The sequence below is a fragment of the Talpa europaea genome (assembly GCF_964194135.1).
Source record: "Talpa europaea genome assembly, chromosome: 1".
In the NCBI taxonomy this organism is placed as follows: Eukaryota; Metazoa; Chordata; class Mammalia; order Eulipotyphla; family Talpidae; genus Talpa; species Talpa europaea.
This window is the reverse complement of record NC_140073.1, coordinates 8,925,015-8,943,540: the sequence shown is the minus strand read 5'-3', so window position 1 is coordinate 8,943,540 and position 18,526 is coordinate 8,925,015. Positions and strand designations below refer to the sequence as shown.

The window sequence follows — 18,526 nt, the reverse complement described above, 5'->3', positions numbered from 1 at the left end:
ATCAATTCCAAAGAACTCCTGCACCCCTATGTTTATAGCAGCACTATTTACAATAGCTAAGCTTTGGAAACAACCCAAATGCCCAAAAATAGATGAATGGATCAAGAAGATGTGGTACATATATACCATGGAATATTACTCAGCATTCAAAAAAGATAAACACATGCAATTTGCAGCAACATGGATGGCGCTGGAAGGGATCATGCTCAGCGAAATAAGCCAGAAAGAATAAGAAAAATACCTGATGGTCTCACTCATAGCAGGAATCTAGAAAACTTAAATAAGGGACCAGGAAAATGAATAACTATAAGAAAGTGAAAATCAAAATCAACAAAAACTATGAATCAAGACACTCTTTGGGGGGTGGGGGGCAGGAGGGGAGGGATTGGGGTCAGAATGGGGGGGTTGCCATTGTATCGGGAATATAAAAATAAAATTTATTATTTAAAAAAAAAAGAAAAAATAAAGAACAATACTCTCATTTGCCTCTTGGTAATTTGATGCACCCATGTGGTTGTCATGCCACAGCAGAGAAAATACCTGCAGAACAAGTGAATAAGTCAAATATCCTTTATATGTATTTTTGAAACATAGAAACAGACATTTTGTGTTTCTCCTTAGCCATTCTTAGTTAGGCTTCCATTGTTGTCAGCTTTCCTCATTCTAGACAATAGACTTTAGTAATGGTAAGGGCGTCACTTCAGGACTTAGGTGTATTGCAAACACAGGTCAATACATGAAGAACATCGAGAGGCATGAAAGGTAATTATGCCCCACACAATGTTAAAATCATAATCACAGAGACAATTTTATCTTCTCACCCAGCTTCTTGAATGCATTTTTGACCTCCTTGTTCCTCAGGCTGTAGACTATGGGGTTCAGCATGGGGATGATCATTGTATAAAACACAGATGCTGTTTTGTCTGTGTCCATGGAATGGCTGGAGCTGGGCTGTAAGTACATAAAGATGATCGGCCCAAAGAAGATGGTGATGGCAGTGATGTGAGAAGTGCAGGTGGACAGAGCCTTCTGATAGCCTGCAGTTTTGCGCATCCTATAGATGGTGATAAAAATGAACATGTAGGATACAAAGATAACCGAAAGACAAAAAAATACAATTAAGGTGTCTACATAAACAGGAACCATCTCAGAAATATGCTTATCAGAACAAGAGAGAGACATGACTGCTGGAACATCACAGAAAAAGTGATGGATCTTATTGGAGCTGCAGAAAGTCTGACTGAATGCTTCCCCAACATGGATGCAGGCATTGATGAAGCCACCAGTATGGCAGAGTATAGCCAGAACCACGCACACACCTGTGGTCATGATGGTGGTGTAATGCAGGGGTTTACACACAGCTGCATAGCGGTCATAGGCCATTGCAGCCAAGAGGAATACTTCCCCAGTGGTAAAGGTTGCAAAAATGAACATCTGAGCAGCACATGCACTGTAGGAGATGACCAGGTCACCCACAAGCAACCCAGCTATGACTGTAGGGCTGACAGATGTAGAGTAACAGAAGTCTATCAGAGACAGGTTACTGAGGAAGAAGTACATGGGCGTGTGGAGACGAGAGTCCAACAGAATCAACAGGATCATCTCCAGGTTTCCGATGGCATTTATTGCATATATAAGAGTGAAGATCATTACAAATGGGATGCGTAGTTTTGTCTCTTTGGTCAGTCCTAGGAGGATGAACTGTGTTGCTTCTGTGGTGTTCTCCATGGAGGCTGTTTAGAAATCAGATGACTTACAGCAATAAGATATAAAGGAACAGAGAGTTGGATGTCAAAATTACAATGAAACATAAATGCTTATATGCCATGTTCATTATTTCATTATAGCAAGGGTATGTGTCTCAAGCATCTCTGTACCTAAAACATGACCATCAATGTATAATTTAGTGCACAAATTATCTAGAATTCTAACTTGATGAATGAGGAATTGTCATGCATCCCCTCACCAGTTTTTCATTCTTAAACCGAGACTTGAAAATTTAGTGAAAAAGTCTCACTGTGCAATTCTGGAATTTACAATGAGAGCTCAGCTTTGCTTAGACAAACTTTGGACTCTACAGCTGTGTTCACTGATTCTTCTCACCAATTTCTCAGGCTGGGTAGTCATTATTTTCCTGACATAGCCAGGCCCAAGAGAATGAGTCATTTATTCATGGTTCCACATATAGTCATTGGGAAGCCAAATTTTTTTCCTGGGTGAAGTGTTCCCCAAGTCTCATGCTCTTTTCTACATTTTAATTAATTAGATTAAACTCCTATGAACAACCCAGCCATGACTGTAGGGATGACAGTTGTAGAGTGACAGAAGTTCATCAGAGAAAGTTTATTGAGTAGAAGTATGTGTGTGTGGAGACGAGAGTCCAAAAGAATCAACAAGATCATCCCCAGGTTTCCAATGACATTTATGGCATATGTAAGAGTGAATATTCAAGAGGGACTCTTAGGTTTGTGACTTTGGTCGGTCCTAGGAAGATGTACTAGGTCATGTGTGTGGTGTTCTCCATGGAGGTTATTTAGAAATCAGATGTCCTAAAGCAAGAAGAAATAAAGGAATAGAGTGTTAACTGTGGATACATTTAGGAAACCTAATGTTTATATACCTTGATCATTGATTCATTATAGCAAGGGTGCATATCTCAAACTTTCCAAAAGTAATATGTGAACTTCAATACATAATTTAACGTATAAATTTTCTAGAATTCTAAGGAATCACTGTGGATCACTTCACCTGTTTAATTCTTTAAAATGTTTAAACTGAGACTTGAAATTTAAATGTCTCCCAAGTCTGATCCTCTTTCCTACTTTTCAATTAAATTAGACAAAACTCTCTTTATATTACTTATCATCTCCACTGCGCAAAACTCAGTGTTTTAATGTTTCACAGTGAAGTAACTAAGACTCCTGTTCACAGGATGTGGTGGACTGCCCGGATTAGGGGGGCATGTGCGTGTCACCAGTGGAGAGACTCTGAGGGAAGGTTCAGCGCTGGGCTGGAACTTGGGCTCATGGAACAGCTGCTTATGGCCAATGCTGATTTGTAGTGGATTATATGAAATTTAGTCTAATCACAACATCACATTCCCCCCACTCCACGCATCCTTTGTAGGGAGCAGTGGGGTCCCCTAGCATCATCTAAATTTGTGTTAGTGGATGTTTTGACACTCCCCCTTTTTCACCTCAGATTTCAAGGAAAATGTTGAAAATTTCTATGTCTGTGTCAACACATCACAGTGGCTGCCCCGCGAGTTTGGCATGAATTACAGCTTTCATTAAAAGCATATTGAATATAGAAGCTTACCTTCTGCTTGAAAGCAAAGGACAGTGAATCCTGAAGAGTGTAAAAAGAATCAAGCCAGGGAAAAATGCACAGACTCTGTTGGAGAAGCTCTGTGCAGTAGTTGGTGCAGTTTTCAAGGTCTCTAGGTCATGGAAGGATGGAGGAAAAATCATTAACATGGACTCAAGTCCTGAATCTACCATGTGTTCTCTTGTGGTTTTGGAAGGGACACTTGTTTTCCCCTTATTGATAAAATAGCCATAATAACATTAACTCTTTCCTGCAGGCCACGGACGTGAGTTTGCAAGTCACAAACCAATGTGTATAAAACAAACATTTAGGGGTTTTCATTTCAGTTATTCAGTATCATTTTTACCTTGTCGTGTTTCCTTGGCCATGGCTGCAAGTTCGAGAAAATCCAGAGAACAGAGGAAGATCTTCACATGCAAACCATCAGATTCAGATGAACACATGATATTCAGAGGTCTGGGACCAAAGTCTGGCCATTGTAAAACAAGGCTACCAAAGTTCACTGTGGGTTGTGGATGGGTCTGAGAGTGGGTTATAAGACATGAAATTCTCAGGGGACGTCCCCCATGTGGACACCTTGAGTATCATTCCACTTTCCAAATGATGCAATAATCAAGCTGCCTATGGTAACCACATCACATATTTTTAGGATGTACATACATGTTTTCATTGTTATTTCACATTTTTTTTATTAACCAGTTGCAGAGAGTATTATGCTCATGTCTTAATGTATTTCCAAGATATTGGCTCCTGAGCTTCTTTGGAGTCAGCGCTGTCATAATTACTGACCTGCTTATTTCACATACATTTTCCTTTGAACAATATCTTTAACTAGAGCCTCAGAATCCATAGTCTTTGAATCTGGCAATTTTCACTTAACATAATTCAGCTTAAGTCCACGCACATTGTCACCTGTATCTATAGTGGAATTTTAAATTGCAAATCAGCATTCCTTGTTTTGAACCTTTTTTCTTTTTCCTTCTTACCTCTGTTGAGAACCTTTTATATTGTTCCTAGTCCGGTGATTATAAATAAAACTGATATAAAAGCCTGGCTGAAATCTTTGTGCAAAAATAAATTTTTATTTCTTTTGTGTTAATATCAGGGAGTTGTTTTTGAAATTCTGGCAAATATACTTCATTAACTAGGAATTGTAAAACTGTATGATGAATCTGAAAACTTTACATTCCCAAAAGGAAACATATTGTAAATTAAACATTCACTAGGTTCTGTATTTAAAAAAAAATATTAATTAAAACTTTTTTCTTTTATCATTGTAGACACCATCATTCTCCCACCACTATATTACTCATGCACCATCACAACATTTCCTTGTTTATATCCCTCTTCCTCCTCTGTATTGACTGCCCTCTATTCCTATTCCTCTCCTCTGCTGCATGCCTCATCTGTGGTCAGCTTGCTAGTTTTGACTTTTTTATTTCTCTGTATTTCACATATAAGTAAGATCATCTGATATTTATCTTTTTCCTTCTGACTTATTTCAGCTGGCATAATCCCTTCCAGCTCCATTCATGTTGCCACAGATGGCATCAGTTTTCTTTTTGATTGCCGAGTAATATTCCATTGTGAAAATATTCCACAGCTTTTCGATGCCTTTGTCTGTGTTGAGGCATTTGGGTTGCTTCTGTATCTTGGTTGCTGTAAATAGTACAGCATGAGTTACTTTACTTGTTAAAATTTGATTTCACTTATACTTTATTTTCATTTCTGATCTTTGTGGAAGATGTCTTATTGAATACATTTAACAATTTGTTTTATCATTCAATTTTCATTACCACTATAATCATGGTTAGAAAATGTTTTCCTTTTCACAAAAGCCCATAGATCCAATCTTTCCTCTGAGTGGTCTCTAAGCTCATGCTCCCAAGCTGAAGTATCACAGCTTCCTCATGCAGGCATGTGGGGTGGTTACTGGTTTGCTCCACATAAAAGGTGACGTGGCATCAATTGTTTAAATAATTTAATCATCTAACTTCAGCTTCTCATGTGTGAGAGGGAGATTATTGCATCAGGCATCCTCCTAGGATTGTCAAGATTTGCAGGTCCCATACAGACAAACCAGACAAAGTATCTAACACACTTCAGGTGTTCTGAAATGTTCAGTATTACTGTAGGTAACCATTACTGCAGTGTGGGTCACAAAATAGTGGTGTTTAAACATTACGTCTGCTTCCCTACATGTGCCTGTCCATTTTTGGTACAATGTGTCAGGTGTCAGTTGTAGAGCATGGACTTAGAAAGAATTGGCATGTGTCATTCTGGGTGCCGTGAAGCAGACCCATTACTGTCCATTATCCCTCTCCCGCTACAGGGATTGAAGAGGCTTCATGTGTGGACAGAGCAGCTGCGGATGTGGAAGCCTCATAGCCTTGGATGAGCACCCAGAGGGAGCCCTGCACTTGGCCAGGCCCCTGGGAGTTGGGCAAGGGGAAGAGTCGGTGAGAAGGAATCAGCAAGGCCTGAATAAATGTTCTCACACATATCAGGTCAGTTCCTGGATTCTGTAAATATTGCATGAGTCAGAACCTACTTTGAATATTTTTTGGTAGAAATTAATTTGTACTTTGCATATGTTATTAGAGTAAGAGAACTACAATGAGGTATTTACCTGGATTATTTGGTGAACCCAAATGTAATAATCAGTGTCCTTAAAAAAGAAAGGCATAAAAAAGCAAGGGTCCATCTCTTTATAGATCTCTGAAACATCAAACAAATACCCTGTGAATGAAATTTGTTAGAACTCTGGAAAATACTTCAAAGGCTTATGAGTGAATGTTGAGTGAAGAACATGGTGAGGCAATTGTGGAGTTCAGAGAAATACCTGACACACTACTCAGGATCACAGGTAAAATTGCAGACTTCGAGATTACACCTTACAAAGAATAGTCTTTATTCTAGAAAACTTATGAAACAAAATTCTACATCTCACAACAAGAATAAGAACAACTACCACAAACATGGGGTATTTTAAATTTATTTAGGTCTATTAAAATTCTTTTCAATATTATTCAAAAATTTCAGAGTACAATTCAGTCATATCTTTGGTTAATTTTATCTCTTGATGGTTTATTTACTCTTTCAGATTTATTGTGAATGCATTTGCTTCCTTAATTTCACTGTCACTGTTCACTGCTTGAGAATAGAATATCTGAATTTGCGTGCTGATCTTGTCCCCGTAACTCCACTAAATTCTTTTTGAAATTTGTATTTCTTACTGAGGTAACAATGTTTTACACACTGTAGATGACTCATTCCCACCAAGAGTGCATGTGGTCCCTTTTCTTCCAAACCCTCATCATCCCTTGTTTCGGGTCTTTTTGAGATGGGCCATTCTCACAGGGGAGAGCTGGTGTCTCATGGATGTTTTGATCTGCACTTCCCTGATGGTAAGTGATGATGAGCGCTTTTTAATGCACTACTTGGCCATGCATATTTTTATTTATTTATTTTTAAAGATTTTATTTATTTATACAAGAACTGGGGTAAATATCAGAGGCACGGGAGGGTGAGAGATTTCACCAGAAACAGAGCAGGGAGCAGAACAGGTAGATGGACCAGACACTGCTGGGCCATGTGGGTTTTGCCATGTATGTTTTAAAGTGTCTATTTCGTTCTTTTTAAAAATCATTTCAGCATCTTTAGTATTTTAGATGAATGTTTATTATTACTATTAATTTTTTGCTGTGATATATAACACTGTGTTGAAGTTGACAACACTATATGATTTATCGGGATAGGTTCATACCTCTTTAAATGTATGTTAGCACAGCACACACACACACTAACAACACCCCAGGCAGAATTATCTCTTTTATGACGGTATTTGAGTGTGGTTGTCTCAAGTGTGAGCTGCGCTGTCGTGGAGAACTATCTTTAAGTGCTGGCTCTGTCAAGGTTTATAGGACGATCTTGGCCAAGTAGTTTAATCTCTCTACACTTCAGTATACCACCTACAAGTGGAGGGGCAATAGTATTGGGTACCCTCATAGAAGAGTTCTAAAGATGAAATGAGGTTCTGCTCATGGAGTGGTTTGAGATGACACTCTTGAGCTGGATTTCTAAGAAACAATCCTGTTCAATAGCTTGGAGTACTATTGAAGTCTGGCAGATCTCAGTTACAGGGGAAGCACTATAATCAGTTGTTCAAAGAGTCAACACATGGGACAATTAGACTCCAACCTTTATTTCATGCATTCAATTGACAAATAGTTACTAGAATCTACTGTGCAACACGCATATTATGTCCAAGCATCATGTTATAATGAAAGCCATGTCACCGATGTCTGGGAATTCAGAGTCCAGTTGTAGAGGGAGTTATTACAGAGTTAGGCCATGTGTCTCACAGCCATTGCAGGCCAGGGAAGTTTCATTGTCAGTTCTTGTAGACGAGAAGAAACTTTGGAGACTTCAGTAGATTTTTCAGAGCTTTCATGGTGAGACAGGGGACCATACACGCAGTCAGGCAGACAGATCAAGGGAGAGACTTCAGCACTAAATGGGGCAGAACAGCAACTCCACTCATTAGCCCCTTTGACACACTAGGTGCCCACAGTCACGCAACAAAGACATTGCTGCCATTGTACAGCCCATGGTAGTTTGCTAGATGTCCAAATGATGAGAAACAGAACATTTCAGGTATGGGATGTGTGTTGTGTGGAATGTGAAAAATAGCCTGATTTATTCATTTTCCTTAATTTCCACCTCATCAGGGTTTTTTCACAATACAGTCTATGTGTCATTCTTCTGCCAGTTCCCTTGACGAGGAGTGGAGGACCCAGTACTCATAACCTGCAGAAGAAATACCAACAGTAATGGAAGCTGCTCAGCCCAGGCCACATGTTTTTAGGTGTGTCCACAGGAGAGGTACAGCTTTTTCAAATCTGCAAGACAGTCACTGCTCATTAAGGTGTCATCGACATGATGGACAAGTGCACCAAGGATGGTCTCTCCCACTGGGCCAAGTCAGCTGCCACCAGCCTGTGGCACAGAGTAGGGCTGTGCAGGTGACCCCAAGGAAACTCAGTGAATGTCCACTGCGGCCTTCCCATGTGAAGGCAAAGTGGTCTAGACTCTCTGGTGCTGGAGCAATGGAAAAGTAAGCATTAGCTAAAGCAGCTTTGAAGTGCTATGTGCCCAGGTCATTACTCAGAGAGCACATCAATTCAGCCACTGAAAACATTGCTGCATGCAAGGGTGGAATCACTTTCTTCAACTTGGGAATGTGCTGTTATACGCCAAGAGCCATGAGGCTTCTTCAACAGCCGCTCAGGCAAATTATAGAGGATGAGGGAAGCACACACATTGCCCCTCTCTCCAACTCTGCCATTGTACCCGTAATCTCTCTGTGGCCACATGACAACCGATATGTTTAGTACTGGTCACTCATCTCGGGACTGGCAGTTGTGTGGGTGGACACTGACCGTGTATGTGCAACACGGCCTTCCGCTAATGTATCCTAAGGCAAAATTCTTCAGCTGTGGCTTCTAAACAAACAATATTGTACATCCACATTCAGGATGTACTCCAAGATTAGCAACACATACAACTAATAATCCTTTGAGGATAATCTCCCAATTCCCAGGGGTCATGTCACTGTTGTCACCTACACTCAGGTCTCCATAGCTGTCAGGTATAAAAGAAGATGTCTGAAACGTCTATGCATTTCCATATATCAGAGTACACTTGCCCCCGTATCTACTAAGTCCAAAACCCTTTGCATATTGGTTGGGAACCAGTGGACAGCAAGCTCCTCATATGGCCTCTCGTCCCATCCCAACCTCTGTGAATGTGTCCCTTGGCCCTTATCCTATCAAAGCAAACAGGGCCTCCTCCCAGACTGGGGTTGGCAGCAAATAATCCTCCAGGCACAGGGCATGTGCCTGGGGTCTGGAGTCGCCAGCTTTTCCCTTCTCTGTAGCCTGTCTCTTTATGGGAGTGTACTGCTTGTCCTCTCCCACTTGTCTCCACAACTCTAACAAGTATGCACTGGGCCATGCATGTGTCTCGGCATGACCTCCATGTGCTCTCAGTGGATTCACCCACATTTGGACATGGATGACTTTAAGAGGCTGACTACCATAGGAGGCTTACTTGTCTTTTTTGAGACCCTTTTTGTTTGCTAGTATTCCTTGTATTTGGTTATCTGTATTCCTTTCGGAGAGTGTTGGCTCTCAACTTCACCCAATCTGGTACCTTGTGAAGACATCATTTATCTGACATCTCACATAGATAGGGTGCTAGTGATACAGGGCAGTGAGGGGCACTTAAACTGGCCAAGGACTGTGCCCCAATGGTTTACTCTTCACCACCTGAGCATTTCAGGTATGGGTTGTCTGTTGTGTGGAAGGCAAAAAATAGCATGATTTTCTCACTTTCCTTACAAAATATCAATCCATTTGGTGGGTGATGAACATTATTGAAGATGACAATTGAAGACAACAATTGGGATAGAATGTCATTGAAGCAGAATCTTCACAGTCCCCATTGAGGAGCCAGCAAGGATAAAATCACAAGGACATAATCGCTGTTTGGAGTTGTGAGGAAATTTTGAAATACATTATTGTGAATGAACTGTGGAATATACTGGAGGAGTGAAAAGATACAATGAAACTTAACTAAATTTGGCTTTATAAGCAAGGGTAACCATCAGAAGCACTTGTACACATTAAACACATTGTTAATGTCTCACTGCATGTTTTTCAATGTGTGCAAATTAGGAGTCCTCTAGGCAGAAATTGAAAATGCTTGTACTTTTCTTCTTTGTATTTGTTGTGGCTATTTTCCTTTTGAAAGGTATAATGAGAAAATATAAGCTCACAAAATGACTCAAGCAGGGCAGAATTTTTGATTCGTGTATGATGTTGTCTATATTCTGTCAATAAAATATGCTAATGAAATAAACACAGAGTGCTATGAGTTTATCCCTTTCCCCCCAAATTAGAAGTCTTAGATTATTTTTCAAGTAAACACACTGTGACATATTTTATATATCAATATCCCAATTCAATATTTCAATTAGTTTTGTTAAGAACAATACTCTCATTTGCCTTTTGGTAATTTGATGCACCCAAGTGTTTGTCATGCCATGGCAGAGAAAATACATGCAGAACAAGTGAATAAGTCAAATATGATTTATATGTATTTTTGAAACATAGAAACACACATTTTGTGTTTCTCCTTAGCCATTCTTAGTTAGGCTTCCATTGTTGTCAGCTTTCCTCATTCTAGACAATAGACTTTAGTAAAGGTGAGGGCGTCACTTCAGGACTTAGTTGTATTGCAAATATAGGTCAGTACATGAAGAAGATCGAGAGGCATGAAAGGTAATTATGCCCCACACAATGTTAAAGTCACAATCCAAGAGACAATTTTATCTTCTCACCCAGCTTCTTGAATGCATTCTTGACCTCCTTGTTCCTCAGGCTGTAGACTATAGGGTTCAGCATGGGGATGACCATTGTATAAAACACAGATGCTGTTTTGTCTGTGTCCATGGAATGGCTGGAGCTGGGCTGTAAGTACATAAAGATGATCGGCCCAAAGAAGATGGTGATGGCAGTGATGTGAGAAGCGCAGGTGGACAGAGCCTTATGATAGCCTGCAGTTTTGCGCATCCTATAGATGGTGATAAAAATGAACACGTAGGATACAAAGATAACCGAAAGACAAAAAAATACAATTAAGGTGTCTACATAAACAGGAACCATCTCAGAAATATGCTTATCAGAGCAAGAGAGAGACATGACTGCTGGAACATCACAGAAAAAGTGATGGACCTTATTGGAGCTGCAGAAATTCTGACTGAATGCTTCCCCAACATGGATCATGCCATTGATGAAGCCACCAGTATGGCAGAGTATAGCCAGAACCACGCACACACCTGTGGTCATGATGGTGGTGTAATGCAAGGGTTTGCACACGGCTGCAAAGCGGTCAAAGGCCATTGCAGCCAAGATGAAAACTTCCCCAGTGGTAAAGGTTGCAAAAACGAACATCTGAGCAGCACATGCATTGTAAGAGATGACTAGGTCTCCTACGAACAACCCAGCTATGAGTGTAGGGGTGACAGCTGTAGAGTAACAGAAGTCCATCAGAGACAGGTTACTGAGGAAGAAGTACATGGGCATGTGGAGACGAGAGTCCGACAGAATCAACAGGATCATCCCCAGATTCCCGATGGCATTTATTGTATATATAAAAGTGAAGATCATTATAAGTGGAATTCGTAGGTTTGTGGCTTTGGTCAGTCCTAGGATTATGAATTCTGTCGCTTCTGTGGTGTTCTCCATGGAGGTTGTTTGGAAATCAGATGACTTACAGCAATAAGATATAAAGGAACAGAGAGTTAGATGTCAAAATTACAATGAAACATAAATTTTTATATGCCAGGGTCATTATTTTATAATAGCAATAGTGTGTGTCTCCAGGCTCTCTGTACCTAAAACATGACCATCAATGCTTAATTTAATGTATAAATTATCTAGAATTCTAACATGATAAATAAGGAATCTTCATGGATCCCCTCACCAGTTTTTCATTCTTTAAACCGAAACTTGAAAGTTTACTGAAAAAGACTGGGCAATCTGAAATTTAGAATGAGAGCTGAGCTTTGCTTAGACGAGCTTCGGAGGCTACAGCTGTGTTCACTGATTCTACTCAACAATTTCTGAGGCTGGGTAGTCATTATTTTCTTTACATAGCCAGGCACAAGAGAAGGAGTCATTTATTCATGGTTCCACATAAATTCATTGGCAAGCCAAATTTTGTTCCTGGGTTAAGTGTTTTCCAAGTCTGGTGCTCTTTCCTACATTTCAATTAAATTAGACTAAACTTCTGTGAACAAGCCAGCCACGACCATAGGGATGGCAGCTGTAACAGCTGTAACAGAAGTCCATCAGAGACAGGTTACTGAAGAAAAAGTACATGGTGTGTGGAGACGAGAGTCCGAAAGAATCAACAGGATCATCCCCAGGTTCCCGATGACATTTATGGCATATATAAGAGTGAAGATCATTACAAGTGGGACTTTTAGGTTTGTGACTTTGGTCAGTCCTAGGAGGATGAACTGGGTCACTTCTGTGGTGTTCTCCATGGAGGTTGTTTAGAAATCAGATGTTCTCCAGCAAGAAGAAATAAAGGAATAGATAGTTAACTATGGATACATTTAGGAAACCTAAATGTTTATATACTTCAGTTATTGTTTCATTATAGCAAGGGTGTGTATCTCAAACATTGCGTACCTAGTATGTGAACTTCAATACATAATTTCACATATAAATTTTCTAGAATTATAAACTGGTGAATAAGGAATCACTGTGGATCACCTCACCTGTTTTAATTCTTTAATATGTTTAAACTGAGACTTGAGAGTTAATTGTTTTCCAAGTCTGATCCTCTTTCCTGCATTTCAATTAAATCAGACAAAACTCTCTTTACAATTACTCATCATGTCCACTGCTGAAATCTCAGTGTTTGGGGATCCACAGTGAAGTGGCTAAGACTTCTGTGCACAGGACATGGTGCGCTGCCTGGAGTAGGGGGGCATGTGCGTGTCAGCAGTGGAGAGTCTCTGAGGGAGGGCTTGGCGCTGTGCTGGAACTTGTGTTCATGGAACAGCTGCTTATCAGCCCCCCATATACTACCAGGAATAATTACACTATCCTAAGCCCTCTAATCTAGTTTTATCTGTCTACGAAAATAAGATAGAAATGAGACCTAACTCAGGGTACTACTGTGAGTGTTAAGTGTGATGATGTGTAAACAGGACTAAAATATCGAGTGTGCAGCCTAAAGGTTGAGGCAGAAAGTATTATTAACCGGAGGGATGGCCTCTGTGTTGCTTCGGGAAACACTCGGGGCGTCAGGCATGAGTGAGCTTTGAAGTCCTGCAGCCTCCCTCTTTAATCTGTCTCCTCTCACACTCCAGGGGCACCAGATGTTCAACACCTTCCAGAACTCTCTGTCCCCTGCGCCACTGGCCACTTTCCCTTTTATATTGTACTCCTTTCTTAACTTACTTCTGGAATCCATATTATAATCAGTTCTGTCTCCCTTTTTTTTTTTCTTAACTGAACTGCATTATTTTACATCCTTGTTCATTTTTCTCCCCCACAATAGAGCATCCCTGCTCAGGTGTGGTCCTGGTGGTTCTGGAACCACGGGATGATCATGGTCCTCCACCATAGTCCATTGTGCTCCACCCCCATCTCTCCCCTTGAATTCCTCCATCACTCCCGGATGCTGAGATCTATGGTCAGTTTCCATGCCTTGGAGTCTCCTTTCTTACACTCATTCTGTTTTCATCACTGTCTCCCATATTTGAATCACAGAGATGGAGGATGAAAGTGCAGTTTGTGGCTTGCCTTTAACCTGCACATTTATGTTTAAGCAAATATTATGTTGTTGAATATTTTATTGTAGGGCCAGTATTTCAATTCATTTTGTTTGACTCAGCTGCCTTTGGAAGGGCAGCCTAAGATGCTGTCTGTGATTCCCTTCCTTCTGCCCTGGGGACTGAACTTCAGATGCGTAGCCCAAAGCGTGTTGCCTTTGCAAAGATACACAAACCCTGTTAACACATACATGTGCAATAAGCAATGCAAAGAGCTTTGTACATATAAGTGTGTGTAAGTCTGGATCATGTTCTTATTTTAATTTCACCATCAGAAACTGAGAATTTCTTTAACTTTGTCACATCTACAATCACACAGCTTGAAGAAGATTCAAGATTCAGTTTTGACCAAATCAAAAGTTCAATGTTTCATTACATCACTGTCAACATGTGTGGATGAGAGAGAAATAGTAAGGATGCCATTCTGCAGAAAATGTTGAAATAAATTTGGATTTTGCTATTTCACTTTGGTTCCTGTTGCAGCCTCAACAAGTCATTTCACACTCCGGGTTTCATTTCTTTTTATCACCAATGCTGATTTGTAGTGGATTAGATGAAATTTTGTCTAATCACAGCATCACATTCCCCCCACTCTACTCATCCTTTGTAGGGAGCAGTGTGGTCCCCTAGCATCATCTAAGTTTGTGTAGTGGAATTTTGACACTCCCCAGTTTCATCTCAGATTTCAAGGAAATTGTTGAAAATATCTATGTCTGTGTGCAAAAAATCACAGTAGCTGCCCCATGACTTTTGCATGAATTACAGCTTTCATTAAAAGCATATTGAATATAGAAGCTTACCTTTCAACTGAAAGCAAAGGACAGTCAATCCCGGAGAGTGTAAAAAAAATCCAGCCAGGGAATAATGCACAGTCTGTGTTGGAGATGCTCTGTGCAGTAGTGGCGCAGGTTCCAAGGTCTCTACTTCAGGGAAGGATGGAGGAAAAATCATTAACATGGGTTCAAGTCCTGAATCTACCATGTGTTCTCTTGTGGTTTTGGACGGGTCACTTGTTTTCCTCTTATTGATAAAACAGCCATAATAACATTACCTCTTTCCTGCAGGCCATGGGAATGTATTTGCAAGTTACAAACCTATGTCTATAAAACAACTTAAATATTTAGGGGTTTTCATTTCAGTTATTCAGGATCATTTTTACCTTGTCGTGTTTTCTTGGCCATGGCTGCAAGTTCGTAGGAAATCCAGAGATCCGAGGAAGGTCTGCATGTGCAAACCATCAGCATTCAGATGAACACATGATGTTCAAAGGGGCTGGACCAAAGTCTGGCCATCGTAAACAAGGCTACCAGAGTCACCGCGGGTCTGTGGACTGGGGCTGAGAGTGGATTATAAAGACATGAAGTTCTCAGGGGACGTCCCCTATGTGGGCACCTCAGGCTCCTCACTCTACTTTCCAAATGATGCAATACTCAAGCTGCCTGAGTAACCACATCACATATTTTTAGGGTGTACGTATGTGTTTGCATTGTTCTTTCAGATTATTTTCTTTTTTAAAATTAACCAGTTGCAGAGAGTAGTATGCTCATGTCTTAATGTATTTCCAAAGATTTTGGCCCTTCAGCTTTTTGGAGTCAGCGCTGTCATAATTACTGACCTGCTTATTTCATATAATTTTGCCTTTGTAAGAATGTCCTGCACTAGAGCCTCAGAATCCGTAGTCTTTGAATCTGGCATTTTTTACTTAACATTAATTCAGCTTAAGTCCATGTACATTTTCACCTGTATCTATAGTGGCATTTTAAATTGCAAAGCAGTATTCCTTGTTGTGAACCTTATGTTTATTTTTTTCTTCTTACCTCTGTTGAGAACCTTTTATATTGTTTCTAGTCTGGTGATTATAAATAAAGCTGATATAAAAGCCTGGCTAAAATTTTTGTGCAAACATAAGTTTTTATTTCATTTGGGTTAATGTCAGGGAGTTGCTTTTGAAACTCTGGTAAATACACTTAAATTGTAAAACTGTGTCTCCAAACTTTGCAATCCCAATAGCAAACATATTCTAATTTAAACCTTCATATCTTTGCAGCATTAGGTCCTTTATTTAAGAAAAATTTATTAATGAAAACTTTTTTCTTACATCATTGTAGTCACCATATTACTCATGAACCATCATGACCATGACCATTCCTTGTTTTTACCCCTCTTGCTCCTCTGTTTTGACTGTTCTCTACTCCTCTCCTTTGTTGTATGCCTCATTTATGGTCAGTTTGTTAGCTTTCACTTTTTATTGACTTTTTTTGATTTCTCTGAATTCCACATATAAGTAAGATCACCTGATATTTATCTTTTTCCTTCTTATGTATTTCAGCTAACATAAACCCTTCCAGCTCCATTCATGTTGCCACAGATGGCATCAGTTTTTATTTTTTGATTGCTGAGTAATATTCCATTGTGTAAATATTTCACAGCTTTTTGATGCATTTGTCTGTTTTGAGGCATTGGGTTTCTTGTATATCTTGGTTACTATAAATAGTACAGCACAAGGTACTCTCCATGTTAAAATTTAATTTCACTTATACTTTATTTTCATTTCTGATCTTTGTGGAAGATGTCTTATTGAGTACCTTTAACAATTTGTTTTATCATTCAATTTGCATTACCACTATAATCATGGTTAGAAAATGTTTTCCTTTTCACAAAAGCCCATAGATCCAATCTTTCCTTGAGTGGTCTCTAAATTACACTCCCAAACTGAAGTATCACAGCTTCCTCATGCAGGCGTGTGGGGTGGTTACTGGTTTGCTCCACGTAAAATGTGACTTGGCATCAATTGTTTAAATAATGTAGTTTGTTTAAATAATGTAGTCATCTCAAGGAGGACACCAATATCCTAAATGCATGGGATGCAGCAAAAGCAGAAGAGTTCCTTTTTCTCCACACCCTCGCCAACATTTGTTGTTGCTAGTTTTTTTAATATGTGCCATTCTCACTGGTGTGAGATGGTATCTCATGGTACTTTTGATTTGCATTTCCCTGATGACAAGTGATGTTGAACATTTTTTCATATGTCTGTTGGCCATTTGCATTTCCTCTTCAGAGAAGTTTCTTTTTAGCTCTTCTGCCCATTTTTTGACTGGATAATTTTCTTTGTTGTTGCTGAGTCTCATCAGCTCTTTGCAGATTTTTGTGATCAGTCTTTATCATTAGTGTTGGGTGCAAAAATGTTCTCCCAGTTGGTGGGGTTTCGCTTTGTTTTTGTTATTGTCTCTTTTGCTGTGCAGAAGCTCTTTAATTTGATGTAGTCCCTCGAATAACAATGAAAGAAGGCCAAAAAAAAGTTATTAAAAGAATAAATAAATAAAATCAAAGGAAAGACAAACACAATGGCAAATACAGATGTTAACATACCAATATTAACTCTAAATGTAAATGGACTAAACTCTTCAATAAAAAGACACAGAGTTGCAGCCTGGATTAAGAAACAAAACCCAACCTTTTGCTGTCTCCAGGAAACACATTTAGCTACAAAAGATAAAAATAGGCTCAAAGTTAAAGGATGGAAAACAATCCTACAAGCAAATGGACCAAAAAAGAAAGCAGGAACAGCTATACTTATATCAGATAAAACAGATTTCAAACTCAAAAAGATAAAAAGAGACCCCAATGGTCACTACATTATGATCAAGGGGACAATACTTCAAGAAGAAATAACACTCATTAACATATACTCACCAAACGAAGGAGCACCAAAATATATCAGACAACTGTTGTCCTCTCTGAAAACAGACATCAGAGAAAACACATACGTAGTGGGAGACTTCAACACACCACTATCAACAATGGATAGATCAACAAGACAAAAAATAAGTAAAGAAACCAAAGCTCTAAATAAGGACCTAGAGCAATTGGGCTTAACAGACATCTATAGAACACTAAACCCCAAAAAAACGGAGTACACATTTTTCTCAAGCGCACACGGATCATTCTCCAGGATCGATCACATACTGGGGCACAAGACAAACATCAACAGATACACCAAGATTGAAATCATATCAACCATCTTTTCTGACCATGAAGGCATCAAACTAGAAATAAACCATAAAAAGAAGGCAAGGAACTTTCCCACCTCATGGAGATTAAAAACCACACTACTGGAAGACCATTGGACTAATGAGGAGATCAAAGAAGAAATTAAAAAATTTTTTGAATTGAACGACAAGGAGGACACCAATATCCTAAATGTATGGGATGCAGCAAAAGCAGTAATAAGAGGAAAATATATAGCAATAGAAGCTCACATCAAGAAACAAGAAAGAACGCAAAGAAACAACCTAATCTCGAAGCTCAAAGATCTAGAAAAAGAACAACAAAAAAAACCCAAAACCAGTAGAAGAAAAGAAATAATAAAAACCAAAGCAGAAATAAATGAAATTGAAACTAAAAAACAATCCAAAAGATCAATGAAACCAAGAGCTGGTTCTTTGAAAAAATAAATAAAATAGACAAACCCCTAGCCAGGCTCACAAAGGAAAAAAGGGAGAAAGCACAAATACACAGGATCATAAATGAAAGAGGAGAAATCACAACGGACACAGCAGAAATCAAAAGGATAATCAGTGACTACTATGAACAGTTATATGGAAACAAGTTCAACAATCTAGAGGAGATGGACAAATTCCTACAACTCTACAATCACCCAAAGCTAGATAAAGAAGAAATAGAACACCTAAACAGACCAATTACAATTAGCGAAATTGAAATGGTAATAAAAAACCTCCCCAAAAACAAAAGCCCAGGACCTGATGGATTTACAAATGAATTCTACCA

At 39.3% G+C, this 18,526-nt stretch overlaps 2 protein-coding genes across 3 annotated transcripts; both read right to left on the bottom strand.

The window, feature by feature from the left end:
- Window positions 1-795: 795 nt before the first annotated feature.
- On the bottom strand, window positions 796-1,728 carry LOC311171298 (olfactory receptor 5B3-like; the record flags this gene model as incomplete). Its single annotated transcript, XM_084234027.1, has 1 exon — window positions 796-1,728. The coding sequence occupies one exon, from the start codon at window positions 1,726-1,728 to the stop codon at window positions 796-798; it is 933 nt and encodes a 310-aa protein (XP_084090153.1).
- Window positions 1,729-10,697: 8,969 nt separating this feature from the next.
- On the bottom strand, window positions 10,698-12,485 carry LOC311171558 (olfactory receptor 5B3-like; the record flags this gene model as incomplete). 2 transcript variants are annotated; one of them, XM_084234520.1, is made up of 2 exons in its annotated part: window positions 10,698-11,467; window positions 12,271-12,485. In XM_084234520.1, 2 exons carry the CDS (start codon window positions 12,437-12,439, stop codon window positions 10,698-10,700), a joined length of 939 nt encoding a protein of 312 aa, XP_084090646.1. The 2 variants fall into 2 exon arrangements, with proteins under 2 accessions (XP_084090646.1, XP_084090645.1); XM_084234519.1 differs by having other exon boundaries at window positions 10,698-11,561; window positions 12,365-12,439.
- Between the last annotated feature and the right edge of the window lie 6,041 nt (window positions 12,486-18,526).